A 27,294-nucleotide genomic window follows, 5' to 3' on the forward strand; every position below is an offset into this window, starting at 1 on the left:
CAGCCACAGAAGGCCAAAATTCCTTAAAATAGAGTCATATATTTTAGGACTGGTAGGAACTGCTATGATCAAGGAGTCAGAATTCCTTAGTTAAGCAGGAGAAGAAAGGAAAAAGTCAATGATACATTTCAGAAGATGAAATAGAAAGTGGGTGACAAGCAGTTCAAAGTGTGGGCTTTCAAGTCAATCAAACCTCATCTCATGTAGGCTCTGCCTCTTATGAGTTCTGTGACCTTGCCTGGAAATTCCTACAACTTGAGGAATGAGTTTCCTTGTCTGCTAAAGGGAATGATAATGTCTCCTTGCAGGCTGTAGGGAGACTTGCATGAGATGATGCCCATACAAAGCATTTCTTAGTATCTCTTCTACACCAATCCTTGGGTTGCAACTAAAAGTAAAATTTCTAACACTGTATGATGAAATATGCTGAGATTAAAGATCCTACTTCTCCAACTGTGCCTATTAGTAATCTATATTCCTTATGTATTTTCTTTTTTATTATTAATTCTATAGCATTCCCAATGAACAACTTTTGATCATCCAATAATAATGACAATAAAAAGGAACTAAGTTTCTTAAAAATAAAATAAAACTAAGCAGAAACCACAGATATCACTTAAAGAAATCAAATAACAGAGAAGAAATCAAATGCTTTAACAAACAGTAAGATCTTTTGCCATGCTTTTTCAACTTTGATAGCAGAACATAAATCAAAAGAAATTTTCAAAGATCTACTCTTATTTCAGGGGCACAAACGGGACAGATCATTTGTATTAACATCTCGCAGAACAATTCTTGAACCAACCAAATTCCTGGATCTAAATTCACTGAAGGTATTTCCTTCCATTTGATAATTTCCAAAATTATGTATGTGAAATAAATTTCTTCTTTGAAGTACACAGCCCACTGAGTTTTACATTCCAATCAAAACCAACTGGAGTTGGAGGAGGTCCAAAATGGCAGCATAGGAAGATTCTGAACTCACCTCCTCCCACAACCACACCAAATTTATAGCTACAGATGGAATAAATCCTGCCAAAAAAGGAACTGAAAACTAGTTGAACAACCCTCTCCACAACAAGGGATAAAAGGGTCACATCGAGATGGGTAAAAGATGTAGAGAGACAGGGTCTTGCCCAAAACTCTATCCCAGCACAGCAACCCACAATAGGGAAGGATCTCACAGGTCCAGAGCTTCTCCCTGAGGAGTGAGAGTATTGTTCCCCACATGAGGCACACCAAACCTTGGGGCCTGCACTGGAGAGATGAGGCCCCCAAAATGTCTGGCTTTGAAAATAAACGGGCTTATGCCCATGGGACCTAGACGTCTATGGGAATCCGAGATACTCCTTTTGAAAGGCATATGTGTGGCCTTGCTCATCCCAGGATGAGCACAAAGGCAGCAGTTTGAAAGGTGACTGGATAATATATGGAGATTCATTTGCCATTCATAAAATATCTGCCAGAGGGGCAGGGACCACGAGGGGTTCTTTGGGGACAGGGCTACTTGTGAGCATCGTTTTTGCACTCTCCCTCCACCTTCCTAGCTCAGGTGGGTATGCATGGATACAGCCTTGCTAAAGCTGCCAGTATGCCCCATTCCAATGCTCCTCTCCTATATCTCTAAAGCTCTGAGCATGCCCTGCCCCCAACACTCTTCCCCAACATCACTAAAGCCACAGATTGGCTGTACCTTCAGCACTCTCCCACAGCCTATTAAAGAGTTCAAAGTAATGGTCATAAAGATGCTCACCAAACTCAGGAGACAAATGAATGGATACACTGAGAACTGCCACAAAGAAATAGAAAACACATCAAAGTACCAAACAGAAGTCAGAGAGCTACAGAATTCAATAACGGAACTGAAAAATATACTAGAGGGGTTTAACAACAGCAGACTAGATGAAGCAGATCAGCAACCTGGAAAACAGGGCCATGGAACTGAACAAAACAAAGCAGCAAAAAAGAAAAAAAAAGAATTCTAAAAAGTGAAGACAGGGGCACCTGGGTGGCTCAGTTGGTTAAGCATCTGACTCTTGATTTCAGGGTCACGAGATCAAGGCATGCATGGGACTCTGTGCTCAGCAGGGACTGTGCTTGAGATTCTCTCTCTCTCCTTCTCCCTCTGTCCCTCCCATCTGCACTCAAAATAAATAAATAAATAAAATCTTAAAAATAAATAAATAAAATGTGAAGACAGCTTAAAGGATCCATGAAACATCAAACAGAATAACATTAATATGATAGGAGTCACAGGAGAAGAGAGAGGGAAAGGGGGCAGAAAACTTATTTGAAAAAAATAAGGCTGAAACCTTCCCTAACATGGGGAAAGAAACAGACATCCAGGTTCAGGAAGCAGAGTGAGTTCCAAATAAGATGAACCCAAAGACACCCACACCAAGAAACGTAATTAAAATGTCAAAAGTGAAAGATAAAGAGAGAAGCTTAAAAGCAGCAAGAGAAAAACAACTTTTACATACAGTATAATGTCCATAAGACCATCCGCTGATTTTTCAATGGAAATTTTAAGGCCAGGAGGGAGTGACATGATATATTCAAAATGCTAAAAGGGAAAACTTCCAACCAAGAATACCCTTACCCAGCAAAATTATCATTCAGAATTGAAGGGATGGTAAAAATTATCCCAAACAAGCAAAAACTGAAGGAGTTCATCACTACTAAACTGGCCTTACACTTCTTTGACATGAAAAGAAAAGCCAACAACTAATAAGAAAAAAACATAAAAGTAAAAATCTCACAGCTAAAGATAAATATACAGTAAAAGTAGTGGATAAGCCACTTAATAAAACCAGTATGAAGGTTAAAAGACAATAGTAGAAAAATTGACTATAATTATAGGATACACAAAATTAAAAATATAAAATATGATATCAAAAACATAAAATATGGGAAGTAGGAATAAAAAATGTAGAGTTCAGAATGTGGTAAGATTTAAGTTACAATCAGCCAAAAATAGACTGCTTTATAGTCTGTGATTAGTGAACCCCATGGTAATCACAAAGCAAAAACCTATAGTTGATACAGAGAAGATCATGAGAAAGCAATCTAAACAATGCTAAAGAAAGGCATCGAATCACAAAGGAAGAGAGAAAAAGAATGAAACAGAAAGGATCTACAAAAACAGAAAACAATTAACAAAATGGCAACAATTAAATACTTATTAATAATTTCTTCAAATGTAACTGGACTAAATTCTCCTATCAAAAGACAAGGGTGGCTGAATGGATTTTTTTTTTTTTTCTTAAAGAAGATTCAGCCATATGTTACCTACAAGAGACTCACTTTATATCTAAGAACACACACACTAAAAGCAAAGAGATGGAAAAAGATATTCCACACAAATGGAAACAGAAAGCTGGTGCAGCTATAATTGCTATACTTACATCAGACAAAATAGACTCTAAAACAGAGAGTATCATAAAAGACAAAATAAAGGGCATTACGTAATTATAAAGGTATCAATCCAGCAGAAGGATGTCACAATTGTAAATACTGATGCACCCAAAATAGGAGCACCTAAACATGTACCTGAAGAGAGAAATTGACAGCAATGCAATACAGTAATAGTAGGGACTCTAATACCCACTTACATCAATGGATACATCATACAGACAGAAAATCAATAAGGAGACACTAGCCTTAAACTACACTTTAGACCAGATGGATAACAGATACATTTGACATGGACAGATCAGATGGATACAGAGATATATTAATTGATATATACAAAATAGTCCATCCAAAAGCAGCAGGATACATGTTCTTCTCAAATTTTTATGCAACATTCTCCAGGACAGATAATGTGTTGGGCCATAAAACATCACAATACATTTAAGAAGACTGAAATCTGATATGATCAAGCCTCTTCTTTGACCACAATGACTAGAAATCAGTTATAAGAAAAAAACTGGAAAACCACAAATATGTGGAGACTAAACAACATGTTATTTAACAACCAATGGGTCAATGAAGAAATCAAAGGAAAAATTTAAAAAAAAACCTTAAGACAAATGAAAATGGAAACACAATAGTCCAAAATTTATGGGATGCAACAAAAAACAGTCCTAAGAGGGAAATCCATAGTGATACAGGTCTACCTCAAGAAATACGAAAAATAGGGAGGGAAAAAATGAAACAAGACAAAACCAGAGAAGGAAACAAACCATAAGAGACTCTTAATCTCAGGAAACAAACTGAGAGTTGTTAAGAGTGGAAGGGGGTGGAAGGGTTGGGGCTGCTGGGTGATGGACACTGGGGAGGGTATGTGCTATGATGAGTGCTGTAAATTGTGTAAGGCTGATGAATCACAGACCTGTACCCCTGAAACAAATAATACATTACATGTTTAAAAATTTTTTTGAAAAATCTGAAATAAATAATCCAACTTTACACCTAAAGGAACTAGAAAAAGAAAAAAACAAAGCCCAAAGTAAGTAGAAAGAAGGAAATAATAAAGATCAGAGCAGGAAAAAATGAAATAGAAACAAAAAAATTAGAAATGATCAATGAAACTAAGAGGTGGTTCTTTAAAAAGAAATAAAATTAACATACTTTAAGTTAGACTCACAAAAAAAAAAAAAAGAAGACAGATGTAAATCAGAAATGAAAGGAGTTACAATGAATACCACAGAAATACAAAGCATCAAGAGACTACCTGAATAATTACACACCAAAAAAATTGTTGAACTATTGACAACCTATAAGAAATGGATAAATTCCTAAAAACATTTACTCTTTCAAAACTGAGTCATGAATAAATAGAAAATCTGAATAGACTAATGACCAATAAGGAGACTGAATCAATACTCAAAACCTCCTAACAAATAAAAATCCAGGATCAGATGGCTTCACTGGTGAATTCTACCAAATATTCAATAAAGCTTCAATACCTATCCTTCTCAACCCTTCCAAAAAACTGAAGAGGAAGGAATGCTTCTGAACTCATTTTATGAGGTCAGTGTTACCCTGATACCAAAACCTAACAAGAACACCACAAGAAAATCACAGGCCAATATCCCTGCTGAATATAGATGCAAAACTGCTCAAGAAAATATTAGCAAACCAAATTCAAGAATACATTTTTAAAAAAATCAGACACTATGATCAAATGAGATTTATTCCAAGGATGCAAGGATGATTCAACATCCACAAAACAACATGATACTCCACATTTAAAAAATAAAGAAGAAAAATTATATGATCTTCTAAATAAATGCAGAAAAAGCATTTTCCAAAATTCAATATTCATTTATGAAAAAAACTCTCAACAATGTCAGTATAGATGGAATGTATCTCAACATAATAAAAGCCATATATGACAAACCCACAGCTAACCTCATACTCAACAGTGAAAACCTGAAAGCTTTTCTACAAAGATCAGGAACAAGACAACGATGCTCATTCTGGCCACTTTTATTCAACAGAGTATTAAAAATTCTAGCCAGAGGAATTAGACAAGAAAAAGAAATAAAGAGCATCCAAATTAAAAAGGAAGAAGTAAAAGTGTCACTATTTGCAGATAACATGACCCTAAAGACTCCAATGAAAAACTGTTAGAATAAATGAATTCAGTAAAGTTGCAGGATACAAAATCGATATACAAAAATCTGTTGCATTTCTATACACTAGTAATGAACTATCAGAAAGAGATTTTTTTTTTAAGATTTTATTATTTATTTGAAAGACAGAAATCACAAGTAGGCATAGAGGCAGGCAGAGAGAGAGGAAGGGAAGCAGGCCACCCTGAGATCATGACCTGAGCTGAAGGCAGTGGCTTAACCCACTGAGCCACCCAGGCGCCCCAGAAAGAGATTGTTTTTAGCTACCATTTACAATTGCATCAAAAAGAATACCTAAATATAAATTTTACCAGGGAGGTAAAAATTCTGTACACTGAAAACTATTAGGCCCCGAAGAAAGAAATGAAAAAGACAAATAAATAGAAAAATATTCCATGCTCATGGAATTTATTTATTATTAAATGTTCATACCACCCAAAGCATTCTACAGAGTCAATGTGATCCCTATTAAAATTCCAATGGCATTTTTCACAGAACTAGAACAAATAGTTCTGAAATTTGTATGGGACCACAAAAGACCCCAAATGGCCAAGGCAGACTTGAGAAAGAACACAGCTAGAGATATCATATTCTCTGATTTCAAACTATAGTACAAAACTATAATAATCAAAATAGTATGGTACTGGCACAAAAACAGACACAGAGATCAAGGGAAAAGAAGAAAGAGCCCCAAAGTAAAGCCACACATATACAGTCAATTAACACATTAAAAAGGACCCAAGAGCATTCAATGGGGAAAGGACAGTCTTTTCAATAAATGGTGCTGGCAAAACTGAACAATCACATACGAAAGAATGAAACTGGGCTACTATCTTACAACATACCTAAAAATTAACCCAAAACGGACTGAACACTTGAATGTAAGATCTGAAACCATAAAACTCCTGGAAGAAAACATAAGCAACAAGCTCTTTGACATTGGTCTTGGCATTAAATTGTTTTCATCTGATTCCAAAAGCAAAGGTAATAAAAACAAAAATAAATAAGTGGGACTATATCAAACTCAAACACTTGTACACAGCAAAGGAAACTATCAACAGAACGAAAAGACCTAGTAAATAGTAGAAAATACTCCCAAATGACAGATCTGATAAGGGGTTAATATACAAAATACTTTTTTTTTTTAGAAAACCTCATATAGTCAATAATTAAAAATAAATAAATAAATAACAGGCTGAGTATACAAATAGACATTTTCCCAAAGAAGACATAAAGATAGCTAACAGACACATGAAGATGGTCAATATCATTAATTATCAGGGAAATGCAAATCGAAACCACAATGAAATATCACCTCATACCTGTTAGAATGCTATTATCAAAAAGACAAGAAGTAACATGCGTTGTAGATGATGTAGAGAAAAGATTGGAAATTGGTACACCATTGCTGGGAATACAAATTAGTGCAGCCACTATGGAAAACAATATGGAAGTTCCTCAAAAAAATAAAAATACAACTATCATATGATCCAGCAATCCCTCCTCTTGGCATTTATTCAAAGAAAACAAAAATACTTACTTGAAATATATATGTACCCCTGTGTTCACTGCAGAATTATTTACAATAGCTAAGGTATGGAAACAAAAGAAGTGTCCGCTGATGGATGAATGGATGAAAAAGTTCATACAGTGGACTTGTACCCATAAAAAGAATAAAATTTTACCATTTGTGAAAACAGGGATAGACCTTGAGTTATGTTTAGTTATTACGCGAAGTGAAATACGTCAGACAGAGAAAGGCAAATACCTATCATATGATTTCACTTATAAAAGGAATTCAAAAAGCAAAGGAATAAACATAAACAAAGCTTGTAAATATGGAGAACAGACTGGTGGTTATCAAAAGAGAACAGGCTTGGGGGTGGACGCAATGGGTGAAGGGGACCTACGATGGCAACCATGCTTATTGTGATGATCACTCTGTGCAACCATCAAATTATTACGATGTACACCTGACACGAATATAATGTTTATACCAATTTTAAATGAAGTCTAAATATCTTGTTTGAATCCCTACGGTAAGGTACAACATCCATGCCTATGTATTCAACCATTCACACATTGATTCAACAAGTGCATACCTAAAAACAGGGCTTTTCACAAGACCTAGGTGCCTTCCTAAATTCAAGGGGATGAAGATGAAATTACCTAAGAGGCAGAAGGAAACAGAGCTGCACAGAAATACAGTAGGAGTGGTATCTGTAAGGCAGAGAAAGGGACAATTTCTCCTGAGAAGTGATTAGCCTTTGAAGATAACACAGAGGAGGGAAGCACCCAGGCTGAGAAAACAGAGGCTGGGTGTGGAGAGCAGTCCACGGGGCTCCCACAGAGCTGACAGTAGGGTGATCACATTATTTCTCATCCAAACTAGGATGCCTCTGAGAGGGAAAGGAGGCACTATTACTAATTTTGTCAGGACAAAAGGTGTAAATCTGGAATGTCCTGGACAAATGAAGACACACAGGTGCTTGGCTCAGTGAAACTGACCATTCAGTACCCTCTGAGCCCTCAGCTGGGGTGCCTGACGCAAGCGCACTGTTGTCCTGAGGCATCAGATTTAGAAAGGCACCAAAGCAAATCATTTTTGAAAGCATCTTTAGAATATGTCTGAGAAATCTCTCTGGGTACATTCTGCAGATTTCAAAAGACACAACTTCCAACATGGGCATGGCAGATGTCCAACTCAAATGGAGCTAAGTGAGTTTGCTCATCTCAGGATAAACTCGAAGTAAGAGAAACTAAAAATCGGAAAAACAAACATATTAGGTAGTGCTTATTGAGCGCTTCTTAAGCACCACACACTGCTCTGTATATTTCAGACACACATCACCTCATTTAATCTTCACCACAAAGCTATGGGGGGGGGGGGCTTTCCATTTTAGAGACAATGTAACTAGACACAGACTTAAATATCTTTCCCCAAGGCCACACAGAAAGGAAGAGGGAGAACCAGAGTCTGATTCAAGCACCTAACTCCACACCCTCTATTTTTCTCACCACTCTTCTGCCTCCTGAATAATCCAGACATGCAACATGTGGGCTGAGTGCTGCCCAAGACCCTGGAGTACAGTCCTGCTGAAAGCATTAGCTAGAACATTCTTTACCTAATTACCCCTGTCAGGCGACCAAGCACTGGTGGCCAGCAGTGCCTAGCCACCTGCCCTCCTCTACTACGTGGAACTAGGCAGGTGCCAAGTGTCCTGCCAGCAGCCTGGACCATTCACAAAATTGTCATGAAAGCTCAGTGTGATTAATTATATACTTTGAGTACTCTAATGCTATGCAATTATTCTGACACAAGGAAAAAGGATACTACTGAAACTTCCCGTGGTTCTGACTTGTTTGAGTCACTGCTAACACTCTTATGCCAAGGACATCCCTCTTGGTCTACCACTCTCAACAGCAGAAAAAAGCCAGTGGGGCAGCTTGCAAACACACAGTGTCTGGTTAACTGGTAGAAATACCTGAATATCCCTTGCACTACAGAATCCCATTAATATAAAATAAAAAGGTAGCTAAACTAATCTAGAGGTCTGGTAGAAGACTAACGACAGCCAAAACTTAGCATGAATAAGAAATAGAGCAACTATTCTTTTTTTTTTCCAAGTAGCTGGGCGTGGAGCTCAATCTGTGGGCTCACAACCCTGAGGTTATAACATAAACTAAGATCAAGAGTTGGACACTTAACTGACTGAGCCACCCAGGCACCCTTAGAGCATCTATTCTTGAACCTATATGTATAAAATAAAGTCTGTAGAGAAACTATGAATGTTCACACTTTCTTTTATGTCTGCATTTTAAGCTGTAAATAACATTGCCTTATTTTGCTGAATAATGAGGGATGGGTAACTAAAGTATTTAAAAAGGGAAAAAAGAAGAACAGTCTAGTTTAGCACCCCTTGCAGAGCACACAGAGCTACAAAAGGAACTGAACAGACTCTGGGAGAAAGCATTCTAAGAAAATATCTTGAGTGACCAGGATCAGTAATTTAAAAACAAACAAACAATTTCCCAACAGTTGTCTATTTGGATTTGGTGAAAACAAAACAAAACAAAACAAAACAAAAACAACCAGAGATCAAACAACTGTTTTGAGGAGAGACTGGAAAACAAGAAAGGAGGCAAGTAATTTTTAGGGTATGAAAATTAATACCCTCTGATCACTCCTGAAAACCGAACTCTGAATTGTGACAAAAGCTCTTTGAGTAGGCTGAGAAAAGCAACCACGCCCCTGGCTTTCTGTAGTTATCTTATGTGGCCTAAAATGCATTAGGACAAAGTGAAGTGGAGAGTTGCTGACTGGGCATTAGAGTTTTCTGACCTAAATAATCCAGGCTGCCTATCTATCCAGACAAACTCACTTTGTGATTCAGTTACTGTTTGTGTAATATTTGTGACATGCCACAAGTTTGCGGGCATGGAGTTGTCACCCCCTCCCCCACCACTTAAAAAAAAAAATCTAAAGCCAAATGAAGATATTATTTTAAGACCCAGTTCAAGAAATGGTTATGGAGCGGCTGTTATCCATGCAGAACTGATAAATACAGCCCAGCTTTTGCCTGCAAGGAGTCTAATTCATTTAAACCACAGGCCAATATAATATTCATATGTACATTTTTGTTATTTTGTTTAAATATAATTTAATTTTGTTTAAATGGATAATAGATGCAAATGTCTGCTTCTTCCCACCTTGGGGCACTCAGCATCTAGGGATATATGCTGATATAAAGGCAGTAAAAGTGCTTCCCTTACACACCTTGATACTGTGATAGTAACAATAATGGTATTAAGAAAAGTAAGGGCTGCTACCTCGGGCAAGACCAAACCATTATTCCAATGAAGCTGGAGGCTCTGGTCAAGTAGCCATGACAGGGAACTACAGCTGCCCAGCTATATTAGCTCTCCACTTCTTCTGCCAGCAGGAATAGTCTTTGGTTCCCTCCAGTATCCCCTAAGTTTAAAGGGAAAAATTAAATCTGGCATTCCAAACCACCCATGCTACTTTAATGATACAGAAAACTTAAAATGGCCAGAGTAATTTGGGGGGACAGTGGAGTGCCGCCATACTGAAATGAGGTACAAAAACCAGCTCTAGCCCCTTAGGACATGTGGTTCACTTCTCTGTGGCACTCACAGAATTATGTTAAGCACTTTTCATGTGTTTTGTACACAGTATTTAGTAAATATAGCCTATTACAATAACTTTTAACTACCAAAATACTGTAACAGCCATAGTTTCTTATTTAAAAAGCACCCAAGATCAATGATAGCCACAGTCTGAGCATGGGAAGAGTGGAAGACTACAGAGGGGCCGGGAGAATTTTTTTGAAGGTGATAGACTGTTCTATATTTGGATTGTGGTGGTGGTTACATGAATGTGTGTGTTTGCCAAATCTCATAGAACTGGACACCAACAAGAGCAAATTTTACTTTATGCAAATTATATCACCTTTTTAAAAGTACCAACCACAGTACTCAAATTAGTTTTAATTCAAATAAACCATCTAAAATAACGGGCATTTTAACTCTATTTATTTCTAAAATTAGAAGGAAATCTAAGGCCTAAAATACTACTTCACATTTTAGAACAAGTCTTTGAATTAAAGGCTTGAACTATTTGTGAGAAATGGATGTTACCTAAATAATTAAGTAAATTAAATGTTTCAAAAGAAAGCGTGGATTGTACCGAATGATGTGATGAAATGAAATATGGAAAGAGAAAATGAAAGTGATGTTTTCATTTACTAGATTACTTAAGATGACAAACATAATGGCTCCTTCCCTCAAAATTTGGTAATGGGCCTTTGTAAATAATCTAAAAAGTGTAACGTGATAAGCTAAGGAAAAGTAAAGAAGGCTGGTGATGAATTTCGTGATTTATTTATCTTCTCAATGTATTTGTAAAAGATTCTATAGGGCTGCTCACTCTGAATTTTTCATCAACACTGTTACCATAACCAAGGAGCTCTTTTGGTACAGATCTGTACATCTATTTTGGCAGAAAGTGTAGTTTTACAACAATTTCTTACTCAACACCATATTTACAAAACAGATGGGAGTTCCAAAGAAATCATTTTAAATGAGAAGTATAATTCTGGTCAGCCCACAGTGTATTTCTGCATATGTCCTGCATCTCAGCAATAATCCCCTTTCTGTGCCCACTGCTCATCATATATGGGCTGTTATTTCTCCCTCTGACTTGGGGATCCCCACCTAAGAGGAATGTCAAGATGGTAATGAAAATGGAAGCTAGGAAAGAGGCATAGCTCAAAAGCCTGACATTTCAACTAAAGCAACCCCGTCAATATTTGGCTAGCAATTCCCTGCCATGCCCTCAAGCCCCCAATTACCATCTTGCTTACTCATCTACTCTCTCCTCTATCTTTTCATCACCTGACTGAATTCATCCCTTTAACTGGAAAAGAACATAGAGAAACCAGGGAAAGGTGTCATTAGTGTTTCTTCACATGAGCTTCTGCTAAGTGGTTTTTTTTTTTTTTTTTTACTATTTTTTTAACAAAAGTGAAATAATTTCTGCCATTCATGTGATAAAATGTACACTTTCATTGCTTTCTGAAATTTGACATTAAAGATCTCTTTATTCTATCAGAATATTGTCTTCATACTATTATGTCTGTAGAAAATAACCCATCAAGTTTCTAAAATCTTGATCTTTCAAGGCACCAATGTAAAGGGAAATATACCAAGTTAGTTACCTACTTAAATATAGCATACCCCTTTCTATAACCCAGGCTTGATCAACTATCAACACTATTTCCATAGTTTCAAAGGGTGTTTAAGAAAATGCACATTGACACAAAGGAAAGAAAAAGGAGTAAATCAAGTCAGTTTAGGAAGTATAAGAAAATGAACAAGATATGAGACTTGTAAATACCAAACCACCAATTTTAGAAATTAACAGAACTTAGAGAAAACAGGTACTTCCTTATCATGCCTCCATTCATTCAGGAAGCAATCTATTGAGCCCCCACTATGTTCCTAGCAATGTGTATCCAGGGATACCCTGGACAACAGCCTGAACAAGAAACCACCTGCCTTCAGTAGAAAAAAGAAAAATGACAAAAATACCTTTCAAGGTTTCAAAATTCAAAAACCAGTGATTGTTGAATAATTAATGCTTTCCCCATGTGCTCCTAGAATCTTCAATGAAGAAATGAAATTCACCAACAAGGTCTCAATTCCACCTATCAGAAATACTGGCAAATCATCCCTCTTTCCATTCTGAATATAAAATTAAAGCAGCTGTTTTAATTAAATAAGTTACACTATGGATCCCACTATGAACACCAATAAAGCTTGATTTAAAAAAAAAAAAAAGTGCAAAAACAGTCCCTCCATAAAATTGGGGAATAAAATTAGGTAGGCTGGTATCTTCCTAAAATTCTACCTAAAATCTACCTAAAAAAAAATCTACCTAAAAAAATCCTACCTAAAATTAGGTAGGCTGGTATCTTCTCTGGAATTTTCACCTCAAATTTCATTAACACCACAATGCGATATCACTACAAGTATCTGGTAGCCAATAAAAAAAGACATGACACATAACTCTGTTAACAGGATTGATTATCACACAGAGCTGAAACAACTTCCATGGAAACATAAGCTACAAAGTAAAAGAAAATATAAGTCACCTTTTAAAAGCCAGGTAAGCAGCAAAAATAGGTTATTTTCCTTAAACTCTCAACACCTACTGCAGGTAGTTAATACACTTGATCTTTAAGCCCTTCACTTGTGCCCTTGCCCAGACATAAACTGTACAAACAGATGACAAAGCGAAAAGCAGTTTCACAACTGCCTGTTACAGAGAGTAGGAAGGTGGTATATTTCACTAGATTACTGCAGAAGCTGATAACACCATGAGACACTACAGAGTATTTAGAAGATTTCTCAAGGTCCAATTAAATTTCAAATACCCCCAGGGCCAATTCTCTTTACTGTGGCCTGTTTTGCCCTCTCCCCCGCGGGTTATCAGCCACAGGAAGGGTGGGTGCAGACCTGTCAACGTGCTTTGCTGCTCACTGTCTTGGTAACCTCTTTATTTTCAGAAAGCAATGTTTTCATATTTTCTCTGAACTTAAGCAGAATGAGCTACTCTTGCCTAAGGCTCTGCTTTTCTTAGCTCATCAACTGTTTTTTTGTTTTGTTTTGTTTTTTACTTCGTATCACGAGAAATATTTTTACATTAAAAAATGTAGTATTAGAATGAAACCAGCACAAACTCAAAGGAGTTCCTAATACTACTTCTTGAGTTTAAAATGCACAAAACAATTGCTGACTTTCTTCTGCTAAGTAACACTATGCAAAAGATATCAAAACCCGCAGACTGCTCAAAAGAACTTCCACAGAACTGGAGGCCTGCCTACTGCAGCAAGGAAAAGATTGAATTGTGCAGAACTGTAATGTCTCAGTGCTTTTGAGCCTAAGAAAGCGGAAATCTTCACTTATCTTCAGAAACCTACTCCATTCCCCTGCGTGACTGAGTGACCAGGGATTTTGTACCCTCCAAGTATAACCATTTTGCTAGAGGCAACTAGATACAGATGAGAAGAAACCTATTGAATAAGCTCTGTTCACCACCTGGGATTTTCAAGAAAATGTTTTCACAAAACCAGTGTCTTTAACATACAATAGACACCTTACAGGGAGTCTGTTACCAGCCAAGGCTACCACAGAAAAGCACGTCCTGCCCAACCAGGTACAGGCCATAATTCCAGGCCAGTCCTGAGAGAGATGACAGCCTCAAGTTCAACTGGGAATGTCTGAGCACAGCTCCCCCTGCACTAATTAGGGATCACCTCTCCATTCTTTCCAAATGCCATTTGCATCCAATGCCTGCTCCAGCACCCCAAGCACCCATGCACCGGTGGTTCCCCTTAGCAGGAGACTCCTCTTACAATCCTCCTCCTTCCACCACCACTTCCCTCTTGGGAACTGACCCCAGGGGCGACTGGGGGTGGGCGATGAGAGCCCTTCTCCCACCTACCTTAATGATGCTGCTCCGGCGGGGCAGGCCGCCCGGTTTGCTTTCCCGGGGGAGGGGGCAGGCGGTCGGAGCGGGGATCGGGGCGAGCGCAGCGCCGCGGGGTCCCCTGGCGGGGCTGGCTCGGGCTTCGTCCCCGGACACGCCGAGGCTGCAGTCTCCGTTGGAAACCCCGCCGCTGTCATAGCGCGCCCGCCCGTGGCCGAGGCGATCTCCCCCGCCGCCGCCGCCGCCGCCTTCCCCGGCTCCAGCTTTCAGGGCGCCCTTGGAGCCGAGGGCCGGGCCCGGGGAAGTGGGCAGGGTCCCGCCGGCGGCGCCCCCCCGGCCGCACTCCGCCATGGGCGCCCCACGACCCGCCAGCACAAAGCCGCGTCCCCGCGTCCCCGCGTCCCCGCCGCCGCCTCGGGCCGCCGCGCGCGGCCCCTCCTCCTCTCCTCCTCCCGCCGCCGCCTCCTCGGCCGCTTGCTCCTTCCGCTTTTTTTTTTTTTTTTTTTTTTTTTTTAATTTAGATGTGATGTTTGTTTCAAGCTCGCGTCGCACACGGTTCAAGTCGTGGCGGCAGAATTATCGCAAAATTCCTGCGGGGAAGAGAAAGAGACACAAGTCAGCTCCGGCGGCGGCGGCGGCGGCGGGGCCGGGGCTCCCAGTACCTGGGAAAGGAAAACACGCCCCGGCACACGCGCCGCCGCGGGCGCCAAAAATAACCCGCGCGGGCCGGGCGCCCACCAGGCCACGGGGCACCCACCCCGAGGTAACGCGGCGGCTGCCTCAGGGCCTCGGGGCGCTCTCCCCGGAGACTCAGGGCACCCCTCCCCCGCGGGGATCGGAGCCCCCATCACGCGGGAACCCGGCGCCCAGCCCCGGGCGGGGGTGCCCACCTCGGGCTGAGGGAGAAGGGAAGCGGCGGACGGCCGCCGCTCTCTGGCCTCGCCGAGGCGCCTCCCGAGGCTCTCGCGGCCCTAGGCGGGCGGGGTGGTGAAGCCGGGTCTCTCCGGACCCCAACTCCCCAGGGCCCGTCGCATGCCGAGCCCCGCCACGTCCCCCCCAAAGGCGCCCTGCGGCCTGCCGCACCGAGAGGAAGCGCACAGCGGGCAGGGGCGGCCAGGCTGAGAGTGGCGGCGCGGCCCCGGGCAGCGCCTGAAGGGGGCAGCCCAGAACCCCCGGCCCCTGCCCGCGGCTGTCTCCTCCCGGCTCCGCGCTGCCCACTGTAGGCCGCGGGGACCCTCCCCAGTCGCCCCCGACCCACCGCGAGCCTCCCGGGCTCCCACCCGAGGTCGCCGCCGTCGTGGCTGCTCCCGCCGAAGCCGGGTCACGGGGCCGCGGGAACGTCGCTGCCAGCGAGCGGACAACCAGCAGCGGCCGCAGGTCCTGGATACCCCAGTTACCCTAAAGCTGCGACAACTGCCAATCACCCGCCCGGCGCCGGAGGGGCAACGACCGAGCAGGCCGCGGGGCCCGGAGCGGAGATCTGGGGCTCGGGGGCTCGGCCCCTGCGCCTTCCTGCCTGCCCCCAGCCCGCGCGCGGGACCCGTTCGCCTCCCACCCAGCTCGGGAAAAGGCCCTCCGGACGTTCCTCTCTGGGCTTCCCCACTGGGTCAGACCTATTTCACATACAGAAACCAATTCCGTTCCCCGGGCTCCTAAGCTGTGATTTGATTCAACTGGTTGCAAGGATGCTGGAACTCCGGCGGGGCGCGGTGGGGGGAGGGGGTTGGGTGAGGAGGGCGGCGAGAGGTGAAGAGTAGAGGACCTCAGCTGAGCCTGTTCTGTACCCTCCGAATCAATCGCCCTACAGGGACTTATCACCGTCGTGCCTCCCTCCCAGTGTCCTTCCTGATCCCGCCGCCAGGGACGCGGGCTCATGTAGCCCTTTGCGGGTCTCAGCTTTAGGTCAGACTTATCTTTGGGGACAGGATCCTACTAGGATCACAACAGCCAGTCCCGCTTCTCTCGGTCCTTTTTTCTTCTTCCCCTCCCCTAATGCTTCAGGTAGAGAGACCTGCCAAAAAAATCAACCTGATCTTGCCGCTACCCAGCACAAACATCTCCCCAGAATCTCCATCCCCCTCCCCCCCAGCTAGATGGGCTGCCAACTCCTCCCGGTGGTCCCCAGGCCCCACCCAGGCTGGCCCCTCCCACCTCCCCATCCAAGGTTCCCTGCCTTTAGCCTCCAGCACTTCTCCAGGACCCCAGTTCTTGTCCAACTAGTGTGTTTCCTTTTCTGAGAATGCGCTTCCCGAAGGGAGCAAAGGATAGTCTGCTGGGGGGGTGAACTTAAAGACTTTGCTTTCATAAGCATAATGTTGTAGCAAACTGCCAAGTAGCCTCTGAGGAAACGGACTTTACATACATATACATACCCACCCTTGCCTCTGAAGCAACTTCAAATACCATCATGTTATTCTTGGGGGCGTTTTAATTCTTCTGATCTTCTGGATTCATGTTTTTGTAACCCATCAGGAAAGCTTTTATTCATCTCCAGCCAATCTGGGCCTACACACTAACAGAAATATTTTCACATTGATGGACCACAATGTTTTAATATTTTATTCAGTCCCATCCTCTTCTCTTTTTTTCTAGATTTTGTTCAAAAAAAAATTTTCTGTCATGCTAGTTTTGCAAAAAAATATTATTCAAATAATTCAAATCAGGCTCTTAATCTGCTTTCTATCGGATTTATAGTCATAGTAGCCAGTGAATGAATATGCTGAGGGGGAGGAAAGGAAAACTCCTGCGCCTTTATTCTTCACATTCTCTCATTTTGATGCTTTGAGTAATTGCCTGAAGGTCTTGCTGCCCTTTCCTGCATTTACCAATCACTAGCAACATGCTCTGAGCGTCCTATATCTTGCAGCTCATACCATGAGTTTCCCCCGGTGAGCGGGGGGACAAATACAGATTTAAACCTCCAGGATTTTTTTTTTTTTTTTTTATAAAACCACCATCTAATTCTCCTAATGCTCTCCAAAATGAGCACCTATCTGTCTCACTCTGGACTCCCAGCAGGTCAAACCAGGGAGACTTCGTTGAAATAGACTTGGCATTTAAATTAAAACGTTTCCCAAAGCATCTTGGCAGACCTGTAACTAGAGATGCCAGAAGCCCAAGGCCTGTGCCAGGTTCCTTTTTATCCCCCTAAGTGCTTGTCTCCCACAAGCTGCTGGTCACACGCCTGCTGATGTTATAGCTGTACTTCTGCATCACACCAACAGTCAGACTATTGGTACCATTTCTCCTATATGGTGATGGGAAGGAGCAACCGGCTGCACCGCTCCCAACAGGCTTTTTAATAGCTAAACTCAGATTTTTTTTTTTTCACCAAAAACAGCAAAGTAAGCAATTGTTTCTTCTCCTTCCTGCTTATCTCTCTGCAGTTACCAAGTGATTGCTTTCCATTTCTCCTGTTCCATGAGCAGTGTTATTAAAGAAATTATGAACATTTTGCCAAAATCTTGCGGAAGTGTTTTCATTGCATTGTAAAATTCATAGAAGTTAGAGTTAGAAATAAGAGCCAAAATATCATAGTCATTCATCAGCAAATTCTCTCTAATGCTTTCTTCAGAGAAATGTTCAGAGCGGGGAAATAAGAGATAGGCAAGACACAAATAAAATGCTCATTCTGGATAACTCCCTAGTGCTCATTCCAATGAGCACCATATCAATATATACTTGGTTAGATGTTCATGAGTCATTTGCCTGTAACGTTAAAAGTCAATAAATACCTTTAAACACTCATTATCCGGTTACACAATACATTGCTTTACAAAGCAATACATAGCTTGATTTAAGTTTTCTTCATATTTCAGTCCATCTCAGCTTTTAATCATCATTGTCACCCTTACCAAACTGTCTTCTGTTTGTTTGTCTCTTTAATTTGATGGCTAGAACATAAGCTGTTCAGGCTCCCTGGTCCATAATAACCTTCCTTCAGCCTCCCAAAATAACACTGACGCTGTTTACTGACTTCTTGCCGTCATTTATACCCTTGTAGGTTATGAATTCATATCTAGTTTCCAGTTCGCAGGCTCTAACATTACAAAGCTCTAAATTTTTCTGACTCACTGAGCACTTGGCCTTCAGATTATTTTTTCCCCTCAATGTATTATAACAATTTTCATTTCCCAAATCTCAATCTCATTTATTTTTGCATTTCGCCAAAGACACAGTTCAACTTTTAAGCCTTCATATTCGACTGCTCTCTGTATGCCTAATATGAAAGCTTAAGTAGAGCAGAAAGTAGAAGAGCAAAATGCTTTAAGGAAATACCAGATTATATCAACATACCAGTCCACACTGACTACCCATTTGCCTCTTGAGTTAATCCAAGACGTTGATTTTAATCTAGTGTGCTCCTAAGGCTTGGATTATGTTTATTTTATCATGATCCTGAATGAAAGATATGTAGCAGCTGCCGTTCTTCCTAAGCCCCAAAGAGGAAAGTTAGACCTGCCAAAAGCTTTCATTTTCATACTCTTCTTCTCCTCTGACACTAAAGATCCTTCACCCATTTTCCTTGGCTCCACCTTTTACAAGTAGATATGGCTGCCAAGAAGCTGGGCACTCGGGGAATTACACCAACACATTCCCGCCTGTGAGGAACAATTCATTAAATCTTCCTCAGTAGCTATTGAGCTAGGCAGCACTTTGAGGGAATCCGTTAATTATTGAGAATTTGATAAGATTATCCCATCAACAAAAGTAACAATATTATTTGCTCTAAAAATTGCCATTGCTGGGGTAACTGTGTGGCTCAGATGGCTAAGCGTCTGCCTTTGGCTTGGGTCATGGTCCCAGGGTCCTGGGATTAAGCCCCACATCGGGCTCCCTGCTCAGTGGGGAGCCTGCTTCTCCCTCTCACTCTACTGTTCTCCTCCTTGTGCTCTCTCAGTCTCTCTGTCAAGTAAATAAATAAAATCTTAAAAAATAAAAATAAAAATAGGAGCGCCTGGGTGGCTCAGTGGCTTAAAGCCTCTGCCTTCGGCTCAGATCATGATCCCGCATCAGGCTCTCTGCTCATTGGGGAGCCTGCTTCCCCTCCTCTCTCTCTGCCTGCCTCTCTGCCTACTTGTGATCTCTGTCAAGTAAATAATAAAATGTTTAAAAAATAAAATAAAGTAAAGTAAAACTTACCATTGCTCCTCATGCTACTTTTGTAAGCTTACATGTCTTTGAATGTATTTCTATTCTTATTCTCTTACAGGACTCACTGCAAACTGAAATGCCCATAAGAAGCCAGGTGGATAATGTAATGAGTAAAGCTGGAAGGATGTGTTTCATAATAACATCGTAATTTATAGTTTTGCAGCAGTGACATGTTTGCATATCGAGAACAGAGGAATACTCTTCCTGATTCATCTTTGTTTTTTTAGTCTTAAAAGACCCTTGGATATAAAAAATATTTCTCTTTCCTCCTAACTCTAAGGAAGATAGTGTGAGCTTAATGATAAATAACACCAGCCAGGTGTGGGGCAGCGATATGGAGTGATAGGGACTCAGATAACCTGGTAAGTAATCTTACTGTTGCCACTAGGGAATCCTGGCCCAATGCTGCCAGGATAATCTTATTTTTTCGGAGAAGCCAAAAATCTGGAATATAAAATTAGCTATTGTGTTAGTTCATTCTCTTAAGAGAAGGACACCCACGAAGTGAAGTCTCCCTGTATTGTTCTTTATAAGTCTAAAGAAAGGCCTATTTTTTCCTATCCCACCTCCTAACAGCATGATGAGCAAAGTGTTTTTTGGGGTCTTGTCAAAATGATTTCCAAGGATAGCTTTATTTTAATGAGCTTAAGAAATCTGATGACCATATCATTTTCAGCATCCCAGTATGTGATGTATGGCTTCCAACTTACTCCCCTTCATCTACCCATGCCCATCTCCCCATCCCAGAACTATTCCATCTCTGAACTCTAAAACTCAAAAACCCATTGTCCAGCCAAAAACTCTGCCCTTCCAGCAGTCCCTTTCCTTTATTTCCCCGCCTGCCAGCCTTAGCAAAACATGGGCTTCCTCCACCCCCTCCCACTCTCTTGGTCCATTAGTCTATGTTTTCATTCCTTTCCTTGGGCCTCAGGTCCAAGACTTTCAACCACATTCGCATCAGCATTCTAGGTCCTTCACTTCCGTGTCCTTCTACTCTGCCCATCTTGAATCTACAGCTTTGCATACATCCAACCATACAACCAAGGCTGCCACTCTGTGAGAAAGAAAAAAAAATTCCTATGGCCATGTTGACTGAATGAGTGATAATTTATGTGTTCAGTGGGACCTTTGGTGTTCCAAGGCACTATTTTACCCTTTCCTAATTGGCTCCAATTTCCATTCTCCAAACTCTTCCAGTTGGCCCACTGTCTCCCACACCATCTGAGCCATAGTCCTAGAATTCTACTTCACACACACAATAAAATACATAAAAAAATAGGTTGCTTTAACTTCCCCTCCATGCTATTTAACCTTACCTCACCCATCGCCCTTGATCTTAAGCTAACCCTAAATCAAAAACCATGTATGACTGTCTTCTTCAATCATTGGACTCTTCCGTTCTGATGCGTCTTTTTCTCTGGGGACCAAAGGGTTTCACAACTTTTTTTGGCTGAAAGGAGAGTGGGGTCTTCAACCTCAAAGTCAATCATACAAGGACAAGAATCAAGGGTTTGAAAGGAAGCCTAAATCAAAGAGAGAGGAAACTTCCTCCTCCTGGGCCACCTTCTCCTTGTTGGTCTGGTGTGTTTTCATAGGAGCTCCAGGGAAGTTAGGAGGAAAATAAGGCCTCCAAGAGCCAGGAGAAGACTGCCTTCATCAGAAACTCCATAAGGCTGGGCCTGTGGACTCTCCAGATAGGAACATCATGTGGCCAGTTTCAAGTTGCTCTTTGTGGTATAATTCCCCCATGCTGTAAGCAGGGAGAGGTTAAGTATTAAAGCTCCTCTCCATTGTACTATCTCTCTACTTCCCTTTTATATAAATATATTCTAGATATAATTTCCTAGTAATTTTTCAGTTACCAGTCTATTGTAACTGATTTCCTTCCTCTTCTACTGAAACTGCCCTCCCATAGGTCATGGTTGACATCCTAATTAACCAACCCAATGGCTACCTTTTAATCTTTATCTTTTTTGCCCTTCATGGAACATTTGATGTTGTTAACTCTCCTTATATCATTGAAACTCTCTCTTTCCCTGCTGAGATTTTTTTGCCTGGTTGTGCCACAGGAATCGCAAACTCAACATGCCTTAGTCTTTACTCCAAACCTCTATTCTCCTGTACTCCATATTTCTTTTTGTGGTACTCTACCCACAGAGTAGCATTATGAAGAACTCAACATCAGCCTCAACTCCCAGTGCCCCTTGTTCCAGTTAACTCTTAAGGCATAGTTAACCATATAAATCAACCTAGAAATGGCTCTATGTTGTCCCATTCCCACCAGAGTGACCTAGTTTACTGTCTCACTACACATGGCTTGGACTATTGCAGAAGCCTCCTAACCCTGGCTGACTCTAGACCCCCTTCCTCGCCACCCCCCCACCACCCAGCTTCAATCTATTTCTCAAACCACAATCAAAATTTCCCTGTCTGGATCACCTGTCAACCTAAAAGTCTCCGACAGTTCCACTTCAAGACAAACATCATTCTCCTTAGCCAACACACATGGCCCATCATAGCCAGGTCCCCAGATTCCTCTCTAGCCTCATCTCTACATTCTCATCCTCTATATGTTTGCTAGGTTTAGAATTCCTGTTTCCCTCTCTCCAATGGAAGAACTTAAAGGCATCCTTTAAGAAAGCACAAATGTTTCTTCCATTGATAAAATGTTCCTGACTCCAGAAGACATAATGACTTACTCCTCTAGGCTCTTAAAGCACTTAGTACATCCCTCTACTACAGGCCTCATTATACTACACTGTAATTATTTATGAGTCTTTTCCCCATGAGTTTGAGCTCAACAGAGCACAACTTAGAAGGCTTTTCTCTATGCTAACTGAGCTTATCAGAGTTTGACAGTACATAAGGTTCACCTTCCAACTCTGTACCAGCCTAGGACTTGACATGTAACAGATCCTTAGTAAATTTGGTTTCAATAAGCCTTTATAAAAATCCTCATAGGTTTATAAAATCTTTTTTTTATTTCATAAGGCCTTTTCCTTTGGATATGCTGAGTATGTTTTAGTCTCTGCCTTCCAATTTTTATCCTTATCTTTTCTAATTATCTGATTCCAATAAATCCCTTCATGTAGCTAACATCTGTTAAACATATACGTACACTATGAAGAACTATATTTAATGCTATGGGGGGAAGGTGACTAGGAGTTTGGGGGTAAGAGAGAGTTCTAGTTTCCATTGTGCACACATTACAGTCTCAGTTTTAAAAGTACTTAAAAATAATAAATTAAAGGAGCAGTCCCAGCTCTGTCACGGTTCAGTAAAAAGTCTGACCCAGCTCTGAGAGGTAGGATGTAGCAAAACCTGACCGGATCAAAAACATTACCCCTCCAGCCTGGCACGTTGCCCAACTCCCTTCTAAATTAGTTAGAAATTCCCATCGCTAACTGTACACAACAGAGGAGAGGACAAAATCTCCAGAAGCCTGCTGTTAGAATGTACAAATTACCTGGCAAAAGAAAGCTTCCCTAGACATCTCCCACTTATGCACATTAACAAAAAATTAGCCAAATGTCACCTTGTCCTTTCTAGCATACACATATGGAGGCCACATGAGAGAGAAAAGACAGGTTATTCTCGTTACCCGGAAGATGGAGGACCAGACTCAGAATACTAGCCACTCTCATCCCCACCACCAAAAAAACAAAACAAAGGAAACAAAACAAACAAAAACCATAGATAGGGAGCATGGGACAAATGAAGAGAGTACTGTGCTGTAGTTTTTATAATGGGGTTCCAGGCCTGCCCTTTACAATGTAACTCCTAAGAGAGGACTTGGGGACAGACGGAGCAAGACTTGAGTGAACGTGGGCCTTACAGGAAGGGATGGAGCTGGCTTGGGGTCAGAAGGTCATTCTGGGGAAGCCAGCCAGCACAAACCAAGACACATCCAAGTTCCTCTGCTTGTCACCAGTTCCTGTGCAACCACTTCTTGCGTTATTAAACCATAGTTAAGACACAATGTGGAGGGAGCCTTAAATGATCTTCTAAAATCATTGTGATCATATAAACAGAGGATCTTGAGCTCAACTGGGACTAGCACAGGAACACGAGGAAATGAATAAGCTATGGCCACAAGGATTTTAGGTTCTATGGAGAGGAAACCGTCCTTGTGCAAGCCATTGGACCCTGGTATGCATTGGGGGTGGGGGTAGGCTTGGAATTTCCTTTCCACAAGAACCTTAAGCATAGGGTAGGCAATTATCCACCAGGATGGTCTGGGCTGCCCCAGCCTGAAGGCAAAAGGTCATAATGAATGACTTCTTTGACCTGATGATTCTGGGTGTTTAACCACAGAGCTTTTTAAAAGTCGAGTTAGATGCTGGAGTTTTTGTTTGTTTGGTTGGTTGGTTTTTGTTTTTGTTTTTGTTTTCAGTTCTCCGTAGTCTTCATTTTAGTGGAATTACACTTTGGTGTGCTGTAATGAAATGTTTCAGCTCTCTTCCAATCCCGTGTATTTCTCACGGGAGTGTCCCATTCCCTCTCATTTGCTGTCTTGAAATTGAATACCTTTGTAATCTTACATTCCCATACTATGAGTTTAAGTGTTTCACATAATTGGTCCATTTTCAAACCTTTTAAATCAGGTTCCCTGGTTTCTCTTTACCACTGAACCCAAGATCCCAGGATACTCTCTTCTGGGTAGATTCTCTGCTTGGTGAATTTTAAACGGCCCTTTTCCTAACATGGCAACTAACTTCTTTGATGCTGAGGTCATGCTGTATTTGTAACAGTTAGGGGCAATTAAAGTGTCTAGTAGAGTACAATGTTAATGGGACTAATTTTCAATGCGAGTAATTTTAAATCACCCTCAATCTCCAGTTTTGATAATGGGTAACTTGTGTTTTAGACTCTGTGTTGCATCTAAAATAAAATTTCTTATCACGATATTTTCCAGTGTCAAACTCAGCCTATTGCCTCCATAAACACTTCACACACTGAACCATTTCTGTGTTCTCCAATCCATCCGTCTCCCTACAAAGATTGTATTAGTCGACACTGACATTTCAGCCATAAAAATGATCACAACCATCTCTGCTCTGCCTTCTCTTGTCCTTTTAAACACACAGCTTAAACCTTAAGTCTTTCATAAGCCCTTTTCTCTACAGTGGTGTGTAAACACTTTATTCCAATAATCTATTGTTCTCACTCTTACTCGTAGGGAAATTTAAACCTTCTGTTTAATATGGGATGTTCGGAAGCAGCCTGGCTATGTGACTCAGTGCCCAGACCTGAGATGCTCTGGCTAGGAGCTCCTATCAGAACCCTTGCCATTTGGTCACTACTTGACACAAGATAATCCTTTAAACCTTGGGGATTTCATTTTTCTCCAAGGTCACCTAGGGATAAACATGCTGACCTACCTTTTGACTTGTTTCCTGGGATGGGTACAGACCAATGTGTCTACACACTATGTATAGATGCTAAGAAAGGCTTAAATGCTGATTGGAAAGGTAGAAATCTGAGCTCACGAATAATTTCCCCAAAAGGTCAGTTAGACCCACAAGATTTCTCTGGCACACCCAGCAATTCTCAGTCTCATCTGTACTTAATGTACTTCCCTTCTCACTGGTCCCCATAAAGGTGAGTTTGGGGTATAACAAATTTTTCACAGTAAAAATCTCCATGCTCCCAAACTCCAGAGCCCCAGTCAGTGGCTCCCTTATTTTTAAGAGAATGTCTGCTCAATCACAGAATATGGATATTTGTTGGAACATAATCAAATGCATCCCTTTATAGTGTTATCGACTACTGATTCTTATACAGAATGTCGACTTTGAGGATTGTATGACTGCCCATTAACTCACCCATCAGCACACAGTGTGTTATACACACATTTTAGTTTCTCTAAGTGCATCTCACAAGCTAATAATTCTGAAAAGAAAAAAACATAAAACAATAAGAGGACAGAAATTGTGTCCATTGTGATCGGACCAAGAAGAAAAGAGGGAGGCCACCCAGCAACTAGGGACTGTAGCGGGGAAAATCATTCATCAATCCAGAAGGGTGGGTGAGTAATGGGGCTCATGGGCTGGAAGAAGAATTATTCCAATGTATCAAAATGAAAGAAAGCATTAGTAGAATTAGTGTTCCTTGTGCAGCTGGCTCAGGAGCCCTCCTTGCTTCTGGCGTGAGTGGAGTAGGGGACAGGAACCAAGGATTTATCAGTTAATTGCCCTGGGCAAGTCCATATCATTTCAGGCTCAGGGCGGGGCATGCGGGCATCTTGGGAAGAGAGGGACATCTGAGAAGTAGTTTCACTTCCTATCTAGCCCTGTCTAGAGTCAGGCTTTATGATTTTATTTCATCAAGACCGTCTCCAGGATGTGGAGGTGAGATTTCTGTGAGTGTAGTTTCAGACTGCAACAGCAGTTACCCATCCCCCCCCCAAAAAAAGAAAAACAGAGCTCAATTTGAGGAATGAGAGGAGTGAGATAAAGGAAATCAGGATCCAAAGGTGAAAGACAGCCTGCTCATCTCCATCTGAGTCAATCACCTCCTTTTCATGAGTGAGAAGGAAGGAGGAATGTCATTGTGAGACCAGATGAAGCTACAGAGGCACATCCAAAGTTAAGTAACATGCCCAGGGACAAGTATGGCTCCAAAGTCCATTAACTTAACCTTCATGCAATTTTGAGGGGTGGAGAAGAGCCAGAATCCCCTCTTTGAAAGTCCAGCCCAAGAGGAATGAAGCTCCCCATAGTAGCTATGGGGAGACATTTATATGTCTATTATTTTCAGCGGATTGAGACTTGGTTAGTCATCCTGGCTGGCTATTCCCTTTCCAGGTGCACACAGATCTGGACAATTCCCTCTACGTTCCCTCCCAGTGTTACCACACAAAGACGACCTCAGAGCATTGAACCAGTGTGGTCATCTCAGTGTAGCCTTGAGGACTGAGCATGCAGCCCAATGGAGAATCAGTGAGAATTTATCATGCCGTTTCCACCCTTTAGAGGCCTTTTTCTGACTCATTTCACGTATCCCTCACAGAGACTCTGCTATGTAGCTACACTTATTGTCTCCATTTTACAGATGGTAGAACTGAGAAGGCTCAGAAAGGTGAAGGGACTTGCTTAAGTCCAGACCACAGGTGAGAGAGAGGCCAACCTCAAATTCAAAGCTTCAGGGATGCTCCAGTGGGTTTTAACCTCATTCTGCTGTGTGACAGCTCTGTTTCCCAGGAGGCATCCAGCGACTGCCTTCACTCCTCAAGAGGAGGTCTGTGTTTGAAGAAAAGTGAGTTTTGTGCCTCCAGGATGATGAAAGTGTGTGGTCAAGGCAGAGGAGAATGGTAGGGGAAAAAAGTCAGGCCTAAAATGCTAAGTGCAAGAGATCAGGCCCCATCCTCCTTGTGTTAAGAGGCTAGGGAAGAGGAGGACTCTTGGGTTGTGTGGGAGGGAGGGAGATGAGGGGCAGAGTTTGCCTGTGTTCCCACTGCTGCTCCAGCCAAAAGCCCTGTGGGGCCTGAGCTGAGTCTCCTCTGTGGGATGCCCGACCACAAGCTCCTCTGGAAATAATAAAAGAACCCTT

The 27,294-nt window shown here is 41.7% G+C and overlaps 1 protein-coding gene across 5 annotated transcripts in view; it reads right to left on the reverse strand.

The window, feature by feature from the left end:
* PLCL2 (phospholipase C like 2) overlaps positions 1–16,299 on the reverse strand; it is a 192,473-nt gene extending 176,174 nt beyond the window's left edge. Inside the window, exons 1-2 of one of the 5 annotated variants that reach the window (XM_059162536.1) lie at positions 16,216–16,299; positions 14,605–15,179 (exon numbers count right to left, since the gene is read on the reverse strand). In XM_059162536.1, the coding sequence (XP_059018519.1) occupies positions 14,605–14,940 (336 nt within the window). In that variant the 5' untranslated portion in view covers positions 14,941–15,179; positions 16,216–16,299. The other 4 variants (XM_059162535.1, XM_059162532.1, XM_059162533.1 and 1 more) reach the window with 4 other exon arrangements.
* Positions 16,300–27,294: the final 10,995 nt, after the last annotated feature.

Source organism: Mustela lutreola, chromosome 2 (assembly GCF_030435805.1).
Source record: "Mustela lutreola isolate mMusLut2 chromosome 2, mMusLut2.pri, whole genome shotgun sequence".
Lineage (NCBI taxonomy): Eukaryota > Metazoa > Chordata > Mammalia > Carnivora > Mustelidae > Mustela > Mustela lutreola.